The 24,515-nt window shown below is 25.1% G+C and overlaps 1 protein-coding gene across 1 annotated transcript in view; it reads left to right on the top strand.

The window, feature by feature from the left end:
• Nucleotides 1–24,515, top strand: part of Calx (sodium/calcium exchanger 3) — a 127,118-nt gene that overhangs the window by 60,500 nt on the left and 42,103 nt on the right. Inside the window, exon 6 of the mRNA XM_011498181.1 lies at nucleotides 23,820–23,978. Coding sequence (XP_011496483.1) covers nucleotides 23,820–23,978 — 159 coding nt within the window. The remainder of the gene's footprint in view (nucleotides 1–23,819; nucleotides 23,979–24,515) is intronic.

Here is a 24,515-nt window from a genome sequence, read left to right as displayed (position 1 = left end):
AACTTTTCATATATTTCCCATCAATAAGATATTTGATGTATTTCCTAATATTCGTACAATAATTATGTGCTCAATATCTTTCAATATTGCAAAGGTTTTAGTCTATCAGTTTTTTTTTTTTTTTTTTTATAAGAAAGTATCCTTTACTATGATCAAGCAAATTAATATTTTTTGTCAAAATCTCTAAACTCTAAAAATTTCGAAGTAATATTTTAATTAGATATTACACTTGTTAAGTTAATAATGTTAAAATACTCTAAATATTATAAAGTAATCTTAAAAAGCATAGCCTAGCGTATATTTTATGCTTTATATTTAAAATAAACGTACAATTATCATTTCAAAAAAAAAAAAAAAAAAAACTTAAAAAATTGTTAGAATTGTTAACAATGTAATTCTTTGTATTCAAACGACGCCTAAATTTCTATTAAACTGATGAGAAAATGTTTTTTTTTTCTTTTTTTTTCAAGCTCTTATTTTACATTACACAGAGGCATTGGGTTATTCACTCTGAACATCTGTAAAACATCAAATACGTTTTTCGCCAAATTACTTTTTAATAGTATTGCGGAATAAAGCTCTCCTATGTTTTTTAATATAATTAAAATATTGATTATTATTCAAATTTATCTTCTATATTTTCAAAACTACTAATTTTCAAGTTTAAATTTATTTTTCATTGTTTATATCTTTTACTAAAATAAGTAGTCGTTAATTAAATAATATACAATTGAAATGATTAAATAAACTTTTCTACATTGCCAAAAAATATACAACCTATATAGTATATACTATTACATTGCTATCGCTTTAAGATATTCTCCAAGTTTCTCTTATTTTATTTCATCTGAAAAAATAAGACTTTCTTCGTAAGAATTTCTTCGTAAAAGGTGTCTATGAGGTACGATCCATTATCTGTAAAACTTTGAAACTTACAAAATTTTCTTTCATAAACAATTTTATGTGCATATATTGTTTCTCCTCCTTATTCAATTTGGCATATGAATCGGAAATAAACGTCGGTTGAATATACGATAATTACAATAGAATTTATAATACTTGTATATCGATTAAATAATAATAATAATAATATTCGTAATATTATATAATTCTAAAGATTTTAAGTTTTGTATATAAAATATATAATTTATATATTAAAAATCACAGTTATCATAATAATATTATATAAATTTTTATAAAATAACATTTCATTTAAGCAAACGAATGATTTACGATGGCAATTTTATGTAAGTGACTATTCTTGTACATTAAAGTAGCCAAAAAATATTATTATTATTAGTTTATGTTACGCAAACAAATTGAATTGTAATTATAATAATAATACAATTTCAAAATATAAATGGATATATTTTTGATTGTTTTAATGAAATAATGTATAAAATTCGAAGAAATAGAGTTATAATATTTATTTATAGTTCATAAATACTTATGAAATTAATTTTTATATAGCTATTTTAAATATTTATTATAGATATTCTATAATAATCGAAAATTTCATACATAATCTACAAAAAATTGCTTAAATTCTTTTCATGCACATAATGTATAAACATTTATATATTGCTTATAAATCTATTTTTCTATATTATATTATCATGTATAAAAATTTGTCAATATAAATTTTAAACGAAATAAAAGTGCATTAATACATTTTATGGTATAACAAGTCAATTAACACGGCAACTTGTAAAATGGTCAATAAAAATGTTTTAAACAAATAAGTTATGCATAAAAAAAAAAAAAAAAATCAATTATTTTTTATTATCGAATATATATCCGATGAAAGGCTCAATTTTTAATTAGATATTTCAAAAATATATGTAGTTCTGTTACTAAATAAAGAATTGTATTCAAAGGATTATTTATAAGTGTTTATTGTAATGTCAATATTAAGGAAAAATAGGTAAAAATTGGAATATAAAGCTCTTTAATGAAAAATATTTTAATGGAATATTGAATAAGAGCAAAAGAAAGTGTTTAGTGAAAGATAAAGACAGGATATTTCAGAAAAAAGAAGTATTTAAAAAAAAATGCAGTTTTCTCGTGTACACCTGTACACTTGTTTGTGTAAGTATGTTTCGGCTCTAAAAATCAATTACTTCTATAGGTGGTTGGGATTATACTTGTGAACAAGTTACCCACATCGATATATATATATATATATATATATATATATATATAATATGAAGAGAAAAAAACATGTAAACTGTGCTACATTGCATGGAAGTAGCTATACGTGTTTTTACAGGTGTCGAGAGAAATATTCTTCTTAAGAAAAGTCATTGGTAACTCGGAATGAGAACGAATTGCAATTTAATGGTCGAATCTCTATAAAATGTCTAAGTATTTAATTTTTCATTTTCTTTTTCATTCCTTTCTTTGTCTCATTTCATTTCAAAAGCGAATAAAGGTGAAATAACGATGTACTTTTACTAATGTATAAACTCATAATTATAACATGAAAATAAATGCCAATAGCTTCTAATTACGTAATTATGTTTGCTGTTATCTAATGTAAGTACTTCCGTTTTTTTAATTAAATTTTATTAATTCTTCTATCCAAGAAGTAAGAAGCAGATACAAAAGAAATATTTTATAAAAATAAACTCATCAAAAAGGCTACATTTTTTGAATAAAATTACTATTTGAATTTGCAGTAATCAGAGTTAGTATAATACAAATTGGCAACCATTGGATTGCTTAATATTTAATCGATACTCAAGGATTCATAGCCTGTAAACCATTAAATATTATATTTTCTTATATATGTTATATATTTAGCGCGCGCGCGCGCGTATGTGTACAAATTGTATAAAACCGTAGCGAAATCGTAATTGCCAAAGGTCAATTCATATACGTGTGTCATTTGTATTGTAAAATTAAAATGTATACTATATTGTTTGCTTATATACTATTCTGTAATATATCAAACAGTAATGAAGTAGAAATTATTTATTTTTTAATAAAGGTATTAAAAATTTACTACCAGATAAAAAAATATGATATTTCTCTTCTATTTTTTGTAAATCATTCACAATAATGCATTTTTTTCATATTAAAACATCTGTTTAGAAATCAAATTATATGGCAAAATGATATTTATAATTTGTATTAGTATGAATATTTAATTATTTTATGACAATTTTATAAATATGTTAAATGGGTATAATATATGAATAAATACCACCGTCCATGCTTTCTATTTCTCATATTTACAATAGAGTTTAATAATAAGAATTTATTATAACATTCACATATAAGTACTATGTTTAATGTGGAATTTTAATTGAATTGTAAATTACGAAAATGTCGTGCATTCGTATATTAAAATGATAAGAAGTTATAAATAGCTTATATAAATTATATAAACTATTTGAAAAGTGTTTATTTCAATCCAAGTATATATAAATTTGACCCACTCAAAACTATCTATTTCGTAAAAATAGTTATAAATAATTATTTAAAAATAACAAAATTTACTTAAATTTGATTCTTATATTCTTATATTTTATGAATAAAAGAAATATATCTCAATTTCATTTTTATAACATTGCATTGTTTAACATTAAAGCCATATAGTTTTAAAGGAATTCGTAGTACAGTGAAATTATAAGTACATACCTATGAAAATTATTTATTTATTTTGGAAAAGAAACTTTTAAATATGAAAAATAATACAATCCAATTACACATTTAAAATTTGATTTAAAAGTATTAAAGCAACGTAAAATGCAAATTTAAACATTGTAAAAAAAATTACTTTACAAATTATTAAATATGGTAATACGAAGTGATAATTTATTAATTTTTTTATAAGATGCGTCTGAGGCCATTTTACTAATATTTTAAAATAACTTGAAATCAGATAAAAAATACGAGCCTCCCTCCCCATCCAAATATTACACGGTTACAACAAAAATACTAAAGTCATTACTTTCGAAACTGATATATATATATATATAATCATATATAGTCCCTTTAGATCGTCAGCCCTACCGTCTGTTCACCAGATCTTCGTCTATAAGCTTTGAACGAGAGCAAAGAAGATGGAGCTACGAACCGTATCCCAAGTATAGTCAGGTTGTTTAACGTCCCATTCTATTTCCACTAACCATAGATCAACCCGACTTCTTCTATAATCTGGTCATTTGACAATATTACTTCGACCGGGATATTATACTTAATTGTACCACCAGAATGTGCCGTTTAACTTTCCTCCCTCGAGCATTCTTATCCCTTTCCTTTCCATCTTTCATTAATCATTACTTATAACCTCGTCATTTGTCAAAAATATGTAATCAAGTGCACTTTCTTATGAGGTGAGATTATAACGTCATTTAAAGTAGCTTAAGGAATTTATCTCTCTCTCTCTCTCTCTCTCTCCCTCTCTCTCTCTCTCTCTCTCTCTTCCCTTACAGCATCATCGGCATAGTAGTAGTTCTTGTTACATCGCCACCACTGTCGTTTAAAGGAGACGTGCTTAACAGAAACACCACCGTAAAGGCCACAATGCCGTTTGACGTGTCTCTGACATCTACCCAAACCTCACTTCTCTCTTTCTCTCTCTCTCTCTCTCTCTCTCTCTCTCTCTCTCTATTTTTTTCTTCCTCCTGTTATTACTCAAACTCCTGTAACTACTAAGTTGAACCTAAATGTTGGTGTCAAAATTATATATATATATATATATATATATATATATATATATATACATATATAATATAAAACTTAATTATTTTTATATAATATCCATTTGTACAGCAATATATACTTGAATTACGCTTAGACCCTAATTTTATACTTTTTGTTATATTTTTATAATTCAATGTATTTAAGTTTCTCAGAATGGAAAATATTTACCTTTCTTTTATTTCAATCATTCCATCTTTCAATATTCAATGTCTCCACATAAAAATCTTTCGACCTATGAAACATCCAGGTCATTGAGGGCAACGTGCGAAAATCATAGCGTCACGAAGCTAAACGTCACAACATCAATAACAGTATCAATAAAAACTCATACTTCATGACACTAAAATAATTTCTCTTCTTTATAATAGAATATGTAACTTTATTCACAGACATTTTTTTCTTTTCTTTTATTTTATATTACTTGAACCTCCAACATCATAAATGTAACAATTCCGTCAATTGTTCTTCTTATATCTAATAAACATTCAATATAAGAGCATATAAATAAATGAATATTCAACTGTTTATTCGAGTAATAATTAATCTTTCGAATACATAAATTATAAATGCTTGTAAATTACTTTTTGTTTATAATTTTTACAATTCTTCGTCTTAACATTGTTTTTTCATATTATAAAAGTGATTGGAAAATCATTAAATATAATATTATGAATGTAATATAAAAAAAAAAAAAAAAAAACAACATTGAATTAATACATTTCTCATTCGGTCAAAGAATTTAAGAGGTAAATTGGCCTTCTTGTTAACTAAAATATTAAACGAATATAAATAAGCAATCGATACGACCCTAATCAATACGGTATTAATGAGTTTGATCTTAGTTATAACTTACTACGGTAATAAGAATGAGAATATATTTAATTTAAATTATGAACAATGAAAATGTTATTGTACTTATTGTATAAACAATTACATTAATTATAACTGCAATTCTCTCTTATATTAATATAAAACGATTAGGGATAATGTTAATTAATTACAAATAATAATAGAAAAATTTATTTCTAAAAATTTCATCCATATTTATAAGTATTTCTACCATGAAATATAAGTAATAATTATATTATTGTTTGTTAATGATTCGTTGATTTGCGTAAAATTCAATTGCATAAATTAGTTTCGTCTCACAGCTTTTACGTATCTTTGTAAAATGAAACAAAGTATACACACATACGAACACTTGCACATAAAATATATTAGAATAAAAAAAGAAACATGAAAACAAGTACAATAAAGAATTAAAAATCATAACACTGTAAAAAAAATTAAGGAAAAGAAAAAGAAAAAAAAAAAATTAGTGCCATATAAATAACTACAAGTGATTAGGAAAAATTACAAATGGGCTACTACAAACTTTCAATCTTTTCAAAAGTAAATGCGCTTCTCCGTACACTCGTGTTACTTCATATTTTTCTTCTTTCACCAGGCCATTATATCCCTCGAATTCAGACGCCTTCCTTCGCCTCTTTATTTTACACTAGTAAGTGCGAATTCGCGACCTACATGCCGGATGTTGTCGGTAGTGCAAAAATACGTGCGCATTGAGCTAAGAATAGGAAGGGGAAAATACGAAAAATGCGGCTGAAAAGTTCAAGGTCGGCGGTATTGATGGATTTTTTGCTTTAACAATCAAATAATAAGCACATATGAGTAGTATAAATGTGAAATGTAAAAATGTAATGTTAAAAAGTTGTCAGTAGCGTTCTTGCCAAGTCTTTTGTTACGTCGATGAAGCGAAAAAGCTACGCAGCTCTGGAGTCTTCTATAAAGAAAGGAATCTCAGCCCCGTTGCCTCGGCATCGCATTCAATTGTAAGTGGAGACTTTCTTTTCTTCGTCCACGGCAAAATCGCTCGTATAGCGGAAAAACAAAATTAAAAGAAAAATAAAAATAAATATTATGAAATTAACAGGATACATCGTGTCGATTAAACATAGAATAAAAGTAGAATAAACTTTTCACAGTCTTTATCTTTTATATAAATTTAAACAACGTTGTTTCTATTAACAATAATGGCATAATTGCATATTACTCGGTATTTGAAAATATGTGAAAAGTGAGCTTAAATATAAAAAGGATGAAAATTACTAATCTTGAATTGTAAATAGAAATTCAATAACAAAATTATTGATTAATATAAATTATTCCACTTTATTCGAATCCTAATCATATTTAAGTAATTTACATTATAAAGATATTCAAATTCTCGTATTTGATAAAGCAAAGGGCCATTAAAATATTATTCGTGTGTATACTTTCAGTTTTGTACATTTAATAGAAAATTTGATTCTTTTGATAGGCGAGTAAGATTAAAAGATCGAGCAAATCTATGCCTAAATTGGCACAGCAATTCATACTCGACTATATTAACAATATTTATCATTTATTTAACTAACATAACGCGAATTCCTAGTCTTTTTCTTTAATTTTTTACTCTATTTTTCAAAAGTTAATTTTTAAAATTCAAAGCTCTTGTTAATCTTTGATAGCCACAATTACAAAGAATGATAAAAATAAAATTCTAAATGTAGATGAAAATTAGATTAAACGATTTTAAAATTTAATTTCTACTTTTAACGTTAAAGTGTTTAGATAAATAATTATAATTGTTAAAGAAAAGGTTCGTAAAAAATTGATAAAATTGATTTTAACAAAATAATTCCGCCATCGGATCAAGAAAAATCAGCAATTCTATTTTTAATAAATACATTGTAGACATTTAATATTTTTGATGTGTGCGACTAAGATACACATGACCAATGCGAATATAAATTAGCAAAACCGCAAATATGTGACTCTGTTCCAAAAATGTATAAATACCATCCGCAATGAACTGTAAGAACGCGAGATAAACGATTAAAATAGAAGTTACGTAACGAGAATTAATATCCTTACCTCACAAGTTACATGACAAAGGAAATAAATCGGTTAAACATTTAACATTTTGGTCAATTGGGATTGCACGTGTAATTCATGATTTTTATATTCATTTGTTGTTTTTATGTCAAATAATTATTTCAAATTCATCTTAACGAGCCGCAGTTATATACAGATAATCCATCTTGTATTTACAATTAATCCATTCATTTAAGGTTGATTATTATATTATTACATATCATATTTATTATTGTTGTAGTTATTATCATTATCATTATCATTATTATTATTATTATTATTATTATTATTATTGTTATTGTTATTGTTATTGTTATTGTTATTATTGTTATTATCGTTATTATTTTTATCGTTGTTGTTGTTGTTGTTGTTATTATTATTATTATTATTATTATTATTATTATTATTATTATTATTATTATTATTATTAGTACAGAAAATAAGAACATTCGATGCTTTTTTGAGATTTATTTTTAGAATGATTGTTGTTTCAGGATAATTAATGCCTAGAGAATGTTATAGATAAATAAATATACTAAATAAAATCGATACGATTTTTTCACCTAAATTGCCATGTCATAGTATCTTATTAAATTACTATATAGAATTGTATGATGTAAATATAATTTAATAAATTGGTTTATAAATAATTTAATGGAGTATAGTATTAAAAGTTTAATATATAAATTCTTTGTAGATAATTCCAAGTTAATATTGTAGAAGAACTAAATAGACTGTTTAATATTTATAATTGTTGTAACTAATTAAATACAATGATGAAAATCTTATACATATTTTTCTATTAATCAAGATTTGCAATCAAGATTCAATAAGCAATAAGAAACAATTATACATAATAGATAAATAGTTAGAAAAAGAAGGAAAGTTTTTTTATTAAATTCGAAGTCTTAACTTATCAGAGATTAAATAAGATAAACAAAAAAAATTATTATATAGTTAGAATAATATATATCTAATAAATCTAAATTAACGATAATTCGAAATTAAATTAAAATAGATATAAGTTAACAATAAATGAGTCAAACAAGATTAACTAAAGATTAAGTAAAGATTTAATATCATTAGATGTACTTTTATTATGAGATTAATATATTTTATACTTCTAATATTAACAAAAAATAGGTTAATGTTATGGATAATTAATTCATAAGTGTATAAATTTGTTTTTTAACGTGACGAAGAATGTCATAAATTAATATGTACAAATAAATATAAAGAATAAAAAAAATGTAATCGCCATTCAATTGTTAATTATACCTGTATGCAAATATACATACATATACATACATGCATATACATAAATGCATATATACACTTAGAGCTTTACTCTTTACTATATATTGATCGAAAACTTTTGCATATAATGGGTACAGTGACAATAACCAACTATTAATTTCACAAAATTTTCAAAATTTAATGTAGTTATATATTTTTTATTTATTTATTCTTAAGTATAATTAGTCATTGTTATGAATTCAAACTAAATATTTAAGTTATTTATGATTTCTAGTTTTATGGTTATTAAATTACTAAATTCAAATGTATTTAAATATTAAAATTTGTTATTTTTTTATTAGTAAATAATTAATTATTTAATTTATAATGTATTTTATAAATTAGAACTTATAAATTAGAAATATGTTATTTATCCAAATGGAGACAAAGATAAAGTTGAGAATGTACGATAAAAATTAGGAATAATTGCTGTAAATATGAATTTATGTATATTTATGAACCTGATCGATCTTGCTAATGTTTACATTTTATTAAATATATTTTACGTTTTATTCAAATGCAATGGTGCGTCAATGTTCACCGCATTATTATTTTACGTGAAATTTTCAAATGTCTTGTGAAATTTAGAGAAAGAACTTTGAAAATCTTTGAGAATTTATCGGTTGCGAGCTTTATACCGAAACTACTTTTAAGGTACTCGATCTCATTGACAGCAATTCTCTTTTATCAATGCGTAGACACATGAAGAGACACGAGTAAATGCGAACACATAATACGCACACTCTTCCATATGGACTCTCTTACTCTCTACAGAGATATCTATCGATCTATCTATATATGTATCTCTATCTTTTATATCCACTTTTTCTCTCTCTCTCTCTCTCTCTCTCTCTCTCTCTCTTTATCTCCGTATTTGCTCTCATTTTTCTCTCTTAGTCTCTCTCTCTCTCCCTAAGCCTCTCACTTACTTTTCCTTTCTTATTCTTTCTCTCTTAGTCTACTTTCCTAACTAGTACCCCACCAATCCATTACTTGTACCTAGTTGATAAATACTTTCACGTGAAAGTGAAGGAACATTTTTCAAGGAAGTGATAGGAAAGCGCAAACAAGCGAAAAAAGTAGAGCAGATAAGGTATTAAATCACAGATGCTACAACTTTTTATATTAACTCTTCGACAGAAAAATAATGACGACATAATTGCATGATTTTATCTATAAAAATATCAGGTTAAATTATATTTAATTATCGATTTCTGAAAATTTTTTATTTTATCATTTGCAAGTGAATTAATCATTAAATATTATATTAATATAATTATATATTATTATTTTGAAACATTATTATTTATTATTTTTACATATACCCCATTTATACTATATTCTCTACTATGCATATAAATATATATAAATATATATATATATATATATATATATATATATATACATTTACTGACAGAATATGTATATATGTATAAATACTAAATCTCTCTCTCTCTCTCTCTCTCTCTCACTCACTCACTCACTCACTCATTACGTATTTATAAATTCAATAAAGTAAATTATTTTAGTTATTAACAATATATTGCAATTATCTATATTAAAATATTAAATCTAAAATTAAGAAACGTATTTATAATTTATAATAGTTAATTGATAAATTTTGATACAAATAATATAATTATCTATATTTTTCGTAGGTTTATTTATCATAACTTATTCACTTCTTTATCTTTTTAGATAGCGATAACATAACAAGTGATATTTAGAAGACAATTCCTATATTTATAAACCTTTGCTATGATGTTTTGCTTCTCAAACAGTAGGCTTATTAGATAACTTATACGGAAGAAAGTTTCTACAATGAAATTTATAGAGAATCTTGAAACTTTTATGACTTTCATACATATACGTAAAAATTTCTGACAGCTCTGTAACTAAATTATATTTATTTTAATCGACAAAAGAAAGAAAAGTGCAAAAAATTGCAACATATTTCATTGATTTTTTTAACCGTTATTACCTAGAACTAATCTAATTATAGAATATTTGCAAATAATAGCTAAATAATTTAAATGATATTAGTATAATAAATATAAATAATAAAAAAAAATAATAATAATAATTTATGAGTCTATGATTTATTAGGTCTAATATATTATACATTAAATATTTTCAGAAGAAACTTTTTTTACCGAAAGAACAGAACAATTTTCACTACTTATCAGTAATATCTGGGTAAATAACATCTTTCTTAAAATCTAAAATAATAATCGTACCTCATTTTCAGCATATATTTCAAGTAATTGGGACTTCGAACTTGGTTGGGTCGACAAGTGAAATATAATGTGAACATTTTTAGAAAACGTATATAGTTTAGAAGAACATGTAAATTAATAATAGACTGAGAATCTATTTCTAACAATGACATAATTTCTAGTATAAACCATATATATATATATATATATACATAAATTTGACCTATCCTGTACTATCTAATTGTACAGTGAAAAAAACTGCATAATGACTCAAAAATCTTTCATTAATAGTATTGATACACAAAATTGAGGCAAATAAATATACGTAATAAATTAAAATGATAATCTAGATAATAAATATGTTATATAATATGAAGGATTTCTAGCTATAATTATTCTATATATTTATATATATATATATATATATGTATACTCATTTATTTAACGATTAAATTTATCGCAGTTGTTTGATTTTATTGAAAAAAACATGAATGCATTTGTATGCATATTTAAAAATATACTTAATAATAATATATAAACTGTTATAACAAAGTATTAGAAATGAATATATACTTCTTTAGAAAATATTTTCATTTATTAAATCAAGGCTGCACTTGTGTTATCATAATCTATATAAAAATTCTCATAGTTTCTTCTTATCGCTTTGTAAAAAATGAGTGTAACATATGTTACGTAACATATCAAGTATATTAAGCTTCTGAAACTAATAATTCCAAAATATGACATTCGTTAGATTCTGATGTATAACTAATGTATTTTTTTACGTTAAATAGTAAGTGATTATATTGGCCATAATTATATAGGAATTTTTAACGATTCATTTAAATTCACTATAATTTGCTCAAATTTGATTTTCAAAATAACGTAAGATATTTTTCAAATTAACTCTAATATTTCTAAAGTTATTCATATATTTATATTTCTATACTATATTTACAGTTCTACATTTTATTTTAGTAATTTCGTTGTTTTCCATTATTTTATTAGCGACTGGTAATTTAATGTATACATTATTAATATACTAATTTGAAATTCAATCAGAAAGAAATTCAAAATTTCTAAACTTCATTAATGCAGTTCCAGAATGCTTTCGAAATGCATTTCATTCCGTCGGAGCTCAAGATCAATTCAAATTAAATATACATATATTTTTAATAGAGCAACTATTAATTTTCAAAGTTTCTATTTTAATTATGATTTAAATGATAATTTGTATATTTGAATGTTAAAAATATTTAAATTTACACGGAAAAAATCGTTATATTCCAATTTAATCAAACTTCTGAATCTACATGTTCCATTACCATAATAATAATAATAATAATAATAATAATACGGTTTTATTGTTTGATATTGATTTGTAAAAATAATTGCATTTATTCGATAAACCGTAATTCTATTTCAATATTATGTTAGTTTTATATTGTACTTCTAAATGTGAATTACTTATTTTGTCAACAAAATTACAAAATATTAGAACAATACGTATTAATATTTTTAAATGTTAAATTTTAAATTTCAGATAAATATTTTTATTTAATTTCTTGATATTGTCAATTGATGTATTTTTTTTTTTTTTTTTTTTTTAATTCGATATCACAGTAAATAAATATACGTAGAACTATTTAATGAGCATAATAGTTTTTTTTTTCTTCTTTTCTTTTTTTCTAGATTTATAAACGTTTATAATAGAACTTTGATCAAAAGCTTTTAATTTGTCATATTTCCATTACATATCGTTACATTCACGAGTCATCGTTAATAATAGATTTGTAATGGCCACTTGACTGAAATCGTCATTTACATAATTATCACTTAATTAATATCATAATGATATTAATATAAATATTTGGCATTATATGAAGATATTACGATATATTACGTTCATTCGACAATTGTGATGTATTATCGTTATTATTACTAAAATTTAGATAAATTATTCTTTCATTATTGCAAGTGTAGGCATTTTAAAAATAATTTTATTGAACTAATCGTATTTATTTTCTAATCTTTTTAGACATATAATTCTTCGCTTTTCATGTAACCCTTTTTATGTATTTCTTTTCATTGATAACAAGCTATGAAAATTAATGAAATAAAAGAGATTAATGAAATGTTTAATATTTTGAGCCATTAAATTATTACGCAAACCATTAAATTCTACATTCTGATACTCTGATTCAGTTTTTATAAAAAATTATGTACATAGTTTATGTATATAATGAAGAAGAACATTGAGGAAACTTTGTCATTCGTTGGTTCTAAATTAAGAATTTGAATTTCATTAATCTTACTTCTAAAGGCACTTCTCACTAGGGCGCCTATGAATAATAATAATAATTATACTTTCTTTACAATTCTATTATTTAGGGTAGTAATATATTTATAGTTACAGTATTGTCAGTTATAGTAACATTTTGTATGTCTTAAAAGTAGAGTAAATGGGGTGCGTATTAACATATAGACTATGAGTTAAAGTACAGTTCGCTTGGGGTTATTATATTTAATGTAAATTTTGAATCTATAATTCTATACGAAGAGTCATGAAAATCTTAAAGTTCTTCCAAGAAGAAATTTCACAAAAATGATTATTAGCTGTTTGATGAGTTACCTCGCAAAGCGATGCATCTAGATCGAAAACTAATCAATAAACTTTTCTTACTTTTGTGGTTGCTTTTTGCCCTCCTCTTTTCATATTAAATTAATAGCAATACTTTCTTCGAACTTTATTTGTTACCATTAGAATGTTTGAATATTAATAAAACATTGACGACATTAACAATCCATATGTAAAAACGTGTTTACAATATTAAACAATTTTATAAAAATATACGGCCAAGTCGTATTTATCTAAAGTTGTAAAGGTGAATAGAAAATTGAAAAAGAATGATAAAGGAATATTATTACTTCATTATTAAATTTTTATTATGAGTTTGGCTATGAAAATTAAAAATCCACTAAACATCCATTTCAAATTCTGTAATCAATGGGTTATAAAAACATAATCTATAGCTTTTATAATCGCGTAATTTCAAATAACAGAATAGCAGTTAAACGTTTGCGATATTACAGGACATTTTTCTTTTTTTTTTTTTTCATTAATAATCATGCATGAGTGAGCTTTTAGTATATAGCACTTGCATACCTGCACATTGTATTATTCATTTTTCAACATTAGATTAAAAAAATTACGCAAATTCATATTTAATTGTATGTATGCATATATATATATATATATATATATATATATATATATATATATATATGGATAAATGGATGGTTAAATCAAGCCTTTTGGATAGTTTCCGTGTACGAATATAAACACCTGCCGAGCGAATTAAAATATACATAAACACGCATTTATACTTTAGTACTTACATAAGCATACGAGCACAATATCTTCGCTCACATATGTGTACGCGATTTCTCTGACAGAATAAGTGGAACGGATATGTTCCCACATTCAATTAAAGGATTAATAGAATACTCAGCTTTATATAATCTCTACAGCTTCATTCGTGACTTAACGATGTTTATAAACATGTGTGCATTTAAATATCGATTATACGTGCATAATTTTCACGTAAACTATACAATTTGAAAAATTTACATATCCTTCCTTACTGCCTCACATTCACACATATGTGTATAAAGTTAGGTGTAATCTTTTTTTTTTTTGTTCAAATTTAATCGATTATGATCGTTGGAAAAATATTTGTATTGTATTTCAGAATAAAAATCTGTAACAATCGTTGAACTGTATAAATGCACATCTATTTTTCATGGCATATAAAATGTAAAATGTATGCACAATAAAGGAATATTTAAACGCCAAATTTAGTACACCGAGTAATAAAAATTGTCCCATAACAGTAATATAAACTTTATTGCTTTCCTGTAATTATGTAATACAAAAATTCGATCAGTATAAAAATAAAAACTAAAGTTTTTAAATTTAAGTTCTTAACAATTCTTGTTTAAGTAATAAGAAAATGTGCTTCCAAGATAGACTGCTAAAATAAAGACATAAAGTACAAATTAATTGACTCGTTTAATTAAAATTAAAACGAATAAAATAAAAATAATATCGCTCAACATTCTAGATATTAATAAAAGGACTAAAATATATTGATGATGGAATGTAATTTATAATTGTATGGGGATCGTATAAATCAATGAAAACTAACTTTACTTTATCGTATTTCTGACGATTAAATTTCGTCGACATTTGCACTTTTATACGGAAAAATAGCACCCATAGACGAACGTCACTTCACTTTAATTAACATGGATGCTGTTGACTTAAGAGCTTATAAAACTTACCTGCCCTAGCCCCATCCTCGCCCCATTAAAATTATCAATGGGAATCGTAAATTTGCATGGCAGAGTTTACTCGAGCAAGACTCTCCCTTCCATTATATATAAGTAGACGGCAACCGCATCTTGTAATTATAAAAATTAGCAGCATCTCGTGCCTGTCTTAGAAAATGAAGTTCAAAGTTAACGCAAAAAACGCAAAGTGTAGCACACAAAACTCAGTAGAAAATAGAGAAAGTATCGAATAAAGAGAAATTTTGTACCAACGTGTAAATTTCTACGAAAATATGATCTGTTCAAAATAATATAAAATTCTCTGAAACAATCAAAAGTGTAAGACAATTTTACTTAAAACAATGTTCAATTTTCAGAATTATTTGATAAAAATAAGTTTTGTAAAGATCAGACTTTTTAAATAACAATTTCATGCTTACCGTGAGCATATAAAATGTACATATGCACACACATAATTATTACTATAAATAATACAAATATTTAAAATAACCAATATAATTTGATAATTTAATGTAGGAGTTAGATGGTTTGTCCATTAGTTGTAATGTCTATCCGGTACATCCAATCTTATCTATAAATATTAAGTTTAATTACAAGGCGTAACATCATTTTGTGAACTTAAATTACAAGAACATTTCATGTTGGTCAAATATTTAAATTGAAATTCTATTTACAATTAAATACGCATCCAAAATTTTTACTTTTATCAAACTTCGAGAATGCTTATAAATGAAATTTATTTCACCAATAGTATTTTAACATTCATTGAAAATATTTATTAGCAGTTAAACAATGTTAGAATGAAAGAATTTTTATTAAATTATCTTTTCAAGGCTCACTAAGTATGGAATTTTATATTAAATATAAAGTTTTATAATTTCTTAATCGCACAATTTTAATCCGAAAAGCTTCAATATATTAAAATTTAATCTAATATTTGTACGTAAATTCTTCTTCTTTTTTTTTTTTTTTTTTTTTAATACGCAATCTATGTAAAAAGCTTGAAACTACATTCTAGAGCGAAATAACGAGAGAAGAAAAGCTGGAGATTCGACATTTCCTACAATTTGCAAAATGTTATCCCATAACGCTATTGTAATTAATTTTCCATCAATGTAGTCGGTAGCTCATCCAGTAAATAACCTATAAATTTTGAATTCCGCCCGATGCGTAATAAATAATTACTTCTAAGACACATTCTAGTGCAACATAGCGAAAACATAAAACATAAATTACAATTATCGATCTAATATCGAATATGTTTGTCAGCTTCTTTATTACATAACGACCTTTACAATTTACGGATATCAATATTATTAGTTTTATTTTACTGATCGCTCGCTCTAAGCCTTTATAGCTCGATTGATCTTACCTCAGGATTTGTGAATAACTTCGCTTACAATATTCCAGCGTATGAGATCTTTTTAACTTCAAATTTACTTCATCCAGACATAAACACGCGGAAATTACTATTACACTATTTCACTAAAATTATTTAATCTAAACCATAATTTTTTAATCTTTATACCAACGCGACATATATGTTATACTCTATTTATTTTATGTTATTAATTCAATTTTTTGCATTACTACAAAATAAATAATTCATTTGAATTAATTATTATAATAGGATGGGTATACGTATATTTTACTGCAAGTATCACAATTACAAGAAGATCAATTAAAATTCTTAAATTAAATTCATAAAGTAAAACAACCCATGGTAAAATCGATCTTTATAATACATATTTTATACTTGCTATTATTATTATTATTATTATTATTATTATTATTATTATTATTATTGTTGTTGTTGTTGTTGTTGTTGTTGTTGTTGTTGTTGTTGTTGTTGTTGTTGTTGTTGTTGTTGTTGTTGTTGTTGTTGTTGTTGTTGTTGTTGTTGTTGTTGTTGTTGTTGTTGTTGTTGTTGTTGTTGTTGTTGTTGTTGTTGTTGTTGTTGTTGTTGTTGTTGTTGTTGTTGTTGTTGTTGTTGTTGTTGTTGTTGTTGTTGTTGTTGTTGTTGTTGTTGTTGTTGTTGTTGTTGTTGTTGTTGTTGTTGTTGTTGTTGTTGTTGTTGTTGTTGTTGTTGTTGTTGTTGTTGTTGTTGTTGTTGTTGTTGTTGTTGTTGTTGTTGTTGTTGTTGTTGTTGTTGTTGTTGTTGTTGTTGTTGTTGTTGTTGTTGTTGTTGTTGTTGTTGTTGTTGTTGTTGTTGTTGTTGTTGTTGTTGTTGTTGTTGTTGTTGTTGTTGTTGTTGTTGTTGTTGTTGTTGTTGTTGTTGTTGTTGTTGTTGTTGTTGTTGTTGTTGTTGTTGTTGTTGTTGTTGTTGTTGTTGTTGTTGTTGTTGTTGTTGTTGTTGTTGTTGTTGTTGATAATATTATTGTTGTTGATATTATTGTCAGCCATGTGTATTTGCAGTCATTTAATTACTTAATTAATAATGTTAGTAAAATATTTGGGAAATAATCTGCATAAAATCCGTCAACAAAATTCAATTAATTTATTCATGCTTAAATATTAAAACTAATTACAAAACAAAGCTGAGAGTAACAAAACAGCTGCCTTCGTGTCTCAACGAATTGGATGGGCTTCACTGTAAAAGAATACGTATCAACTCCTGAAATAATCTGTTTTGTAACCGAATATCTGCAAGCTCTCTTATTATTTTTAAGTCCTTGAGTTACTATACAATATGTCTTAATTTTAATATTCCATTTAATAAAGATAAAATAAGATATAACCATAGAATGATATACGTAGCATTTTCACTCATCTTTATTGTTGAATAATTTTTATTTTATTTTTTTCTTCGTTCCGACAATATGTGGAATTAGTTCAATAATTACGTGCTCGTAAACTGAAACACTCCGTTCGTGTATTAAAATCTTACTATATACATACACACACACACACACACACACACACACACACACACACACACACACACATATATATATATATATATATATTGACTATATATCTTGTTGTTCGTAATTAAAAATGTGAAATACTTATTATAATGATAAATTGAGATTTTAAAACTTTCAATATACAAAAAAAAAAAAAAAAACAAGGTATATTTTTGTTACAAATTTATAACCTTTTTTGTCAATTATCTTTGTATTTTAACAAGGCAATAAGAAACATTATAAGTCTTTATTTTTATATCAACAAAAACAAAAGAAACAAATATTTAATTTCCATAAAACGAAATAACAAAACATAATCATTGATTTTCATTTAAATCGAAAGTACAATCTGATTTCAGTTAATTAATTTATTTAAATTAATTTATTTAAAAATCTCTACATATTGGTAATTAATTATTAAAGTATATATAGAGTAAAATAAATATTAATTCGGACAATTTTGTATTTGTTATGTTATAAAAGTATCTATTTAATCGCACTAAAACTTCATCAAATTCGTATGTTAAATAATGATTATTGCATAAAAACACATATATAGATAATATTTATTACACATGGAATAAATTTTTTAAGCGAAATATTAAAAAAAACAACTTTTTGGTTTATCTTAAAAATCTAGTGTACGTACATTAGAATTGATTGATATTTAATTATTATAATAAACTAATATGATAAAAATATTATAGCATTATAAAATCTAATGGTATTAGAGACTACATGAATGCCAACGTGTAATGTCAAAGTTACCATGTACAAGCCCAAGTATATCGAAGGAAATTTGAATTGCACCGTTAGCCATAGCATTTAACGAACTCAATAACGTAGCCTAATAATCTCACGAAACCATCTATTCATAAAGGGCTAAGCGATGATAAAAAGCGATGTTCGATGCCTACTCCGCTGATAAAAGCCGCAAAAACCAAGGGGAGAGAGAGAGAGAGAGAGAGAGAGAACGAAATACCGACCAGTCGGAATCTCGTGGCTTGCGATCAAGGTGTTCGAAACGCTTCTACTACCGTGATAACGCAAGGCTTGTTATAATATTAATTCACAAACGTGCTAGTTCAGCTATGAGTCGAAAAGAGTAAGAAGTGTGACACGGGGAAAGAGATGGAAACGTTTAAAGAGACGGACGGGCGAAGAAAGGGTTGGAGAAAAGCTAGGATACTTTCCATTGGGTGACAACATTTATTTATATTAAATTGTATCAAGTAGCAACGAACACGAGCACAACATCATATGTCATTGATTATTTTATTAAATTTGTGTGAAATAACATGTCTATAGATGTTTCGACTTTCTTTTAGCTTTAAAAGTTCTATTATACGTTACAACTAGTGACATCATATATTTCTAACTTTAGTGTTCTCTTTTCTAATAAAGATCTTTTCTTACTTGTAAGGCATATACGATTTGCCCTATGATATTGTAACCCATAAGGTCAAACGGTGGATTTTGTAAAGGTAAATAAGTGTGCTTTACATTACATAACATAATTAAAAAGACAAAATTATCACTAACATAAACATTTTCGTTAATCATAATATATATTTCTGTTTGCGCTTTACATTATCCATTTTATGTGATTTAGTTCTTCACTCTGTGCATATTTAATGTTACAAGCATATCCTCGATAATTATATGAAGCAAAAAATGATTTGCACATTTATCCATATGTAATATCTGAAGAAAAATATTTCGTCTTAAATGTAAAATATTATCGTCGCACAAAAGTCCTAATCAATTAATGAAACGTATGAAAATGAATATTTATTATAGAAATGATTTAGATGCTTGTTACAAATAATATTACAAATCTTATATTTTAATTAAATAATACTTGCAATTTTTACATTAATTTTTGTCAGTCTCCCTCACTAGAATTACAAAAGCCTACATATTACATAATAATAATATCTATGATGATATTTGCAATATTTAGCTCAATGTTGCTTCAACTAGCCATAAATATTATCCCGTCGAAAGAATCGAATTTTACGTTAAATTAAATCAAGCTTTAAAGCACAATAGGAAAATTCAAAGCTTTGATTGGAACGTTTCAGGGAGAAAGTCACAGAGAGACAGTAAAAGTACAGCACGCCATAAGAATTTGTACGGCTTCGCACACTGCCACTTACAGCGTCACTGACTTCCCCACTCCACATCTCATTTACGATAATTCACAAGCTAACGAGGCTAAAACTAAAAGAGTCTTTTACTCGTATTGCGATGATAACGTTTAAAAAAAAAAAAAAAAATTGATTTCAACTAGAATTAACGGCTTTATAAAAAACATTTTATTATCTTTTGCTCTTATCCCATTTTTTTTTACTCTTCCTATGAATTCATTCGTTTCAACTCACTAGCGCAAATTTATATATAAATATATATATATATATGTGTGTATGTGTATATGTCACATAAGCAATAAATGAACACTTAATTCATATTCATAGATATCATTTTTTATTTACATAGACTCATCAGTTGATACGTGTGAATGCTTTTTAAACGCGAAAAAATCTACTTTAATTTTTCTTCAGCCAATGTTCGTTTTTATATATTTATATTATACACATGCATTTTTAAATTATTAGAAACAATCAATCATACATTTTACCACTTATAAAATTTTCAAGCTTTATATTCATTTTTCAATTGCACTATATTCACATTGCATGCGATTATTTATCAATAAACCTTACTTTTTCAGCAAAATACAAAATTCTAAAAATAATAATAAATGAAAAATTATTTTTCTCTATTAACTTACTATTATTAATAATAACAATAATAATAATAATAATAATAATAATAATAATAATAATAACAATAATATTGCATACGATCAATTATTAGTGAAATATTGTAAATCCTACAAATTGTCACAAGCCTGAGAGATCACATTAATTTTTTAAAAGTAACAATGACATCATTATATAAGATAAAAATGCATCAACTATATTAAAACGTCAAAAATAATTTATTCTTTGCTAATAATTCAAATATATATAAATTTAAATTTGAAAAATTATATTTTCATGCCCAGAATGCTCAGAATGCATCTCATGCTATTCGATTGAATACATAAATATAAAAGAACGTATTTCATAAAATATTATTTATAATTTTTCAAATTTCATATCAATTTTCACTTATTCAATAATTTTATTATTCTTTAAAGAATTAAAAATTAATTGAAAATTGAAAACATAAATGGCGTTCTGGTTTAATTATTTTCTTCCTTTAATTTCTTTCATTTTTTTTTACTATTGCCACTTCAATTTTCATGAGAACTGTACTCTACTAATAATTGTAAATGACCCCGGAATTGTATTATATACGTAGCCCCAACAGGCCAAGAATATAATTTTCCTTTATTTTTCTTCATTTTCTCTCAACACCTCATTTTTCCATATTAGAATGTCGTCATATATTTAAGTCATAATTACATTCATCTTGAGAAAGAACTGCAAAAGCTTAAGATGAAAAACTAAACTATTTTATTGAAAAAAAAGAGACAAGAAAAATTACAATTAATTATAATGACAAAAAAAAAAAAAAAAAAAAAAAAAAAAAAAAAACAAAGAGACATAAAATTTAATAGATAATAAAATGCGAATAGATATGTTAAAAATTAATAATAGATAATGCAATACACGGTTTACAAAATTATTGTTCAATTTTGTTCTTCCATACATAAATATGAATTATTCAACATTGAATCACGATTTTTATAGAAATAATTTAATTTTACTATAATATGTAGCGTTAAAATAATATCAATAAATAAATAAATAAATAAATATTATTTATTTCCGATTAAAATTAAAAAAAAAAAATATATAATCTACTATTTAATAAGAGACAAATTTATTGAAAAAAATTAGGTCAAGTATTTTAATCCGTAAAGATTGATTAAATTTCGAAGTATACATATCTCGAAAAATTAATCTAGAGATATGAAGCAAAAATTTTGTACTACAGTAAAGCATTTGTAATAAATAAATAAATAACCTTTTTCTTGTGATCTTTCTTATGTTGGAGCAACGCATATATACGCAGAACATATTATTAGAATTACTTTACCAAACTGTTAAGAAATTGTATTTTATTTAAATGTATTTTATTCACAAGTATATATTTCACTTCCTTTCACGCTTTGATTATACATGGATTTTTGCATATTACAAATGCTATATTCGAAATAATGTATACTATTGCAAATATAATCTTGTACTCGCACTAATTGCATGTAAGTACAAATTAATTAAAATGTAATCACATTAACAAGTAATTTAATTAAAAATGATTATGTATGTTTAAAGATTTAGTGACACATTGCCATTATTATTTATTTAGAAATTAAAAATTAATTTTCTCTCGAACGACTAATTAAATGTTAATGGAACCGAGTCATATTTATGTAATTGAAATTTAGTTAAATTTAGAGCTACAAATCACTATATAAATAAAATCGCACAAGAATTTTTCGTATTTATAAATATAGTAATAATAATTATATATTACGATATCTATTATCCATGATAGTAACAACCTTTAGACAATGAAGCAATTATTATTTTTATAATCTTGGTCATTAAGCCTCTCATTTTTTAAACATTATAATTAATATACGATCCTATCAAGCTTCCCGTTCAACGTTCAAAATTTTAATAATTAAAATGAAAATAAAGATGTAATCTCGTCCTACGACATATAGTAATTAGACATTGAAATTTAATATGGGAAGTAGAATTATCGCATTGCGCTTTTTAGTTTGATAACTCGAAACGATAGTTAATAAAGCATAAAAACCAATTTAGAGAGAACTTTAACGTCTTATTCACACACGCACACACACACACACACACACACACAAAATGAAACCAGAATAAATGTTAAAAAAAAAAAAGATGAAGAAAAGGCTTTTTATTAAGAGCAATCAAAACTGCAAATAAACCTTAATATTATCGTCACAAGCCAGTAAGAAAGTCAGTAAAAATCCAAGTATATCAGTTTGCCGTAATCAACTTAATATCGCCAACTCGTTTAAAAATCGCCGATATTTGTGCACTCGATAAATTGACGAAGTACCTCTCTATAAAATATAATCGCCCGATGCCTAATGAACTATCATAACCTACTGAATGAATGGTAGTCGCACTGTCTCAAAGAGCATCGAATAGCAATTCCAGGGCACCTCTGTACGCACTGGTGGAGATTTGGGAAATGAGATGACGAGAGAAGGATAGAGACATGTAAGGTAGAAGAGTCATTAGCCGAATGGGGCGAAACTGGGAGAGTTCGATGATAATTGAGAGCAAATGTTCGCGTCCACGGAATATTAATTCGATTGAGTAATGCGATCCTCCTCATCAGCGGTGTAAATTAATTTCAGATATTGCCGGTGGTTACCTCTGCTTCGTCATCAGCATCTTTGGTATCGGCGTTGTGACAGCCATCATCGGCGATGTCGCCTCCTACTTCGGATGCACCTTGGGAATTAAGGATTCCGTCACGGCTGTTGTTTTCGTGGCCCTTGGCACTAGCATACCTGGTAAGCTGACAGCACTTTTCTATCAATATATTTATGTTGATTGTTAATAATAATTTTTACATTTGTAACGCAGTGTGTGCGATTAAAGGTCGAATCGTTGGAGACTGAAAACTTTATGCATAAATGCATAAATGCCTAAATATACATTAAATATTGTTATTACTCGTAATACTTTATAGTTGTAAATGATGCAAATTGATTACAATCATATACCTGTCCACGTACTTAAGATATAAAGTATTAGAATAAGAATACGTAGATTGCTAATTTAAAATGATATTAGTATATTTGTGGAAGTATTTGAGAAGGCGAACTTAAGTAGCCTTACACGTTAAGATAATATTAAACAATAATATTGTCTTGAATTACTGTTATGACTCGTGCATATATGGTGATATGAATGATGAATGAATAGCACCAACACTAACACTCATAATGAAAATTATTCTTAATAATATATATATATATATATATATATATATATATATATATATATATATATATATATATATATATATACACAGTGCGACATATTTT

The sequence above is a fragment of the Ceratosolen solmsi genome, unplaced genomic scaffold (genome assembly GCF_000503995.2).
Source record: "Ceratosolen solmsi marchali unplaced genomic scaffold, CerSol_1.0 scaffold14, whole genome shotgun sequence".
Classification (NCBI taxonomy): domain Eukaryota; kingdom Metazoa; phylum Arthropoda; class Insecta; order Hymenoptera; family Agaonidae; genus Ceratosolen; species Ceratosolen solmsi.
This window is presented reverse-complemented; position numbering and strand designations above follow the sequence as displayed.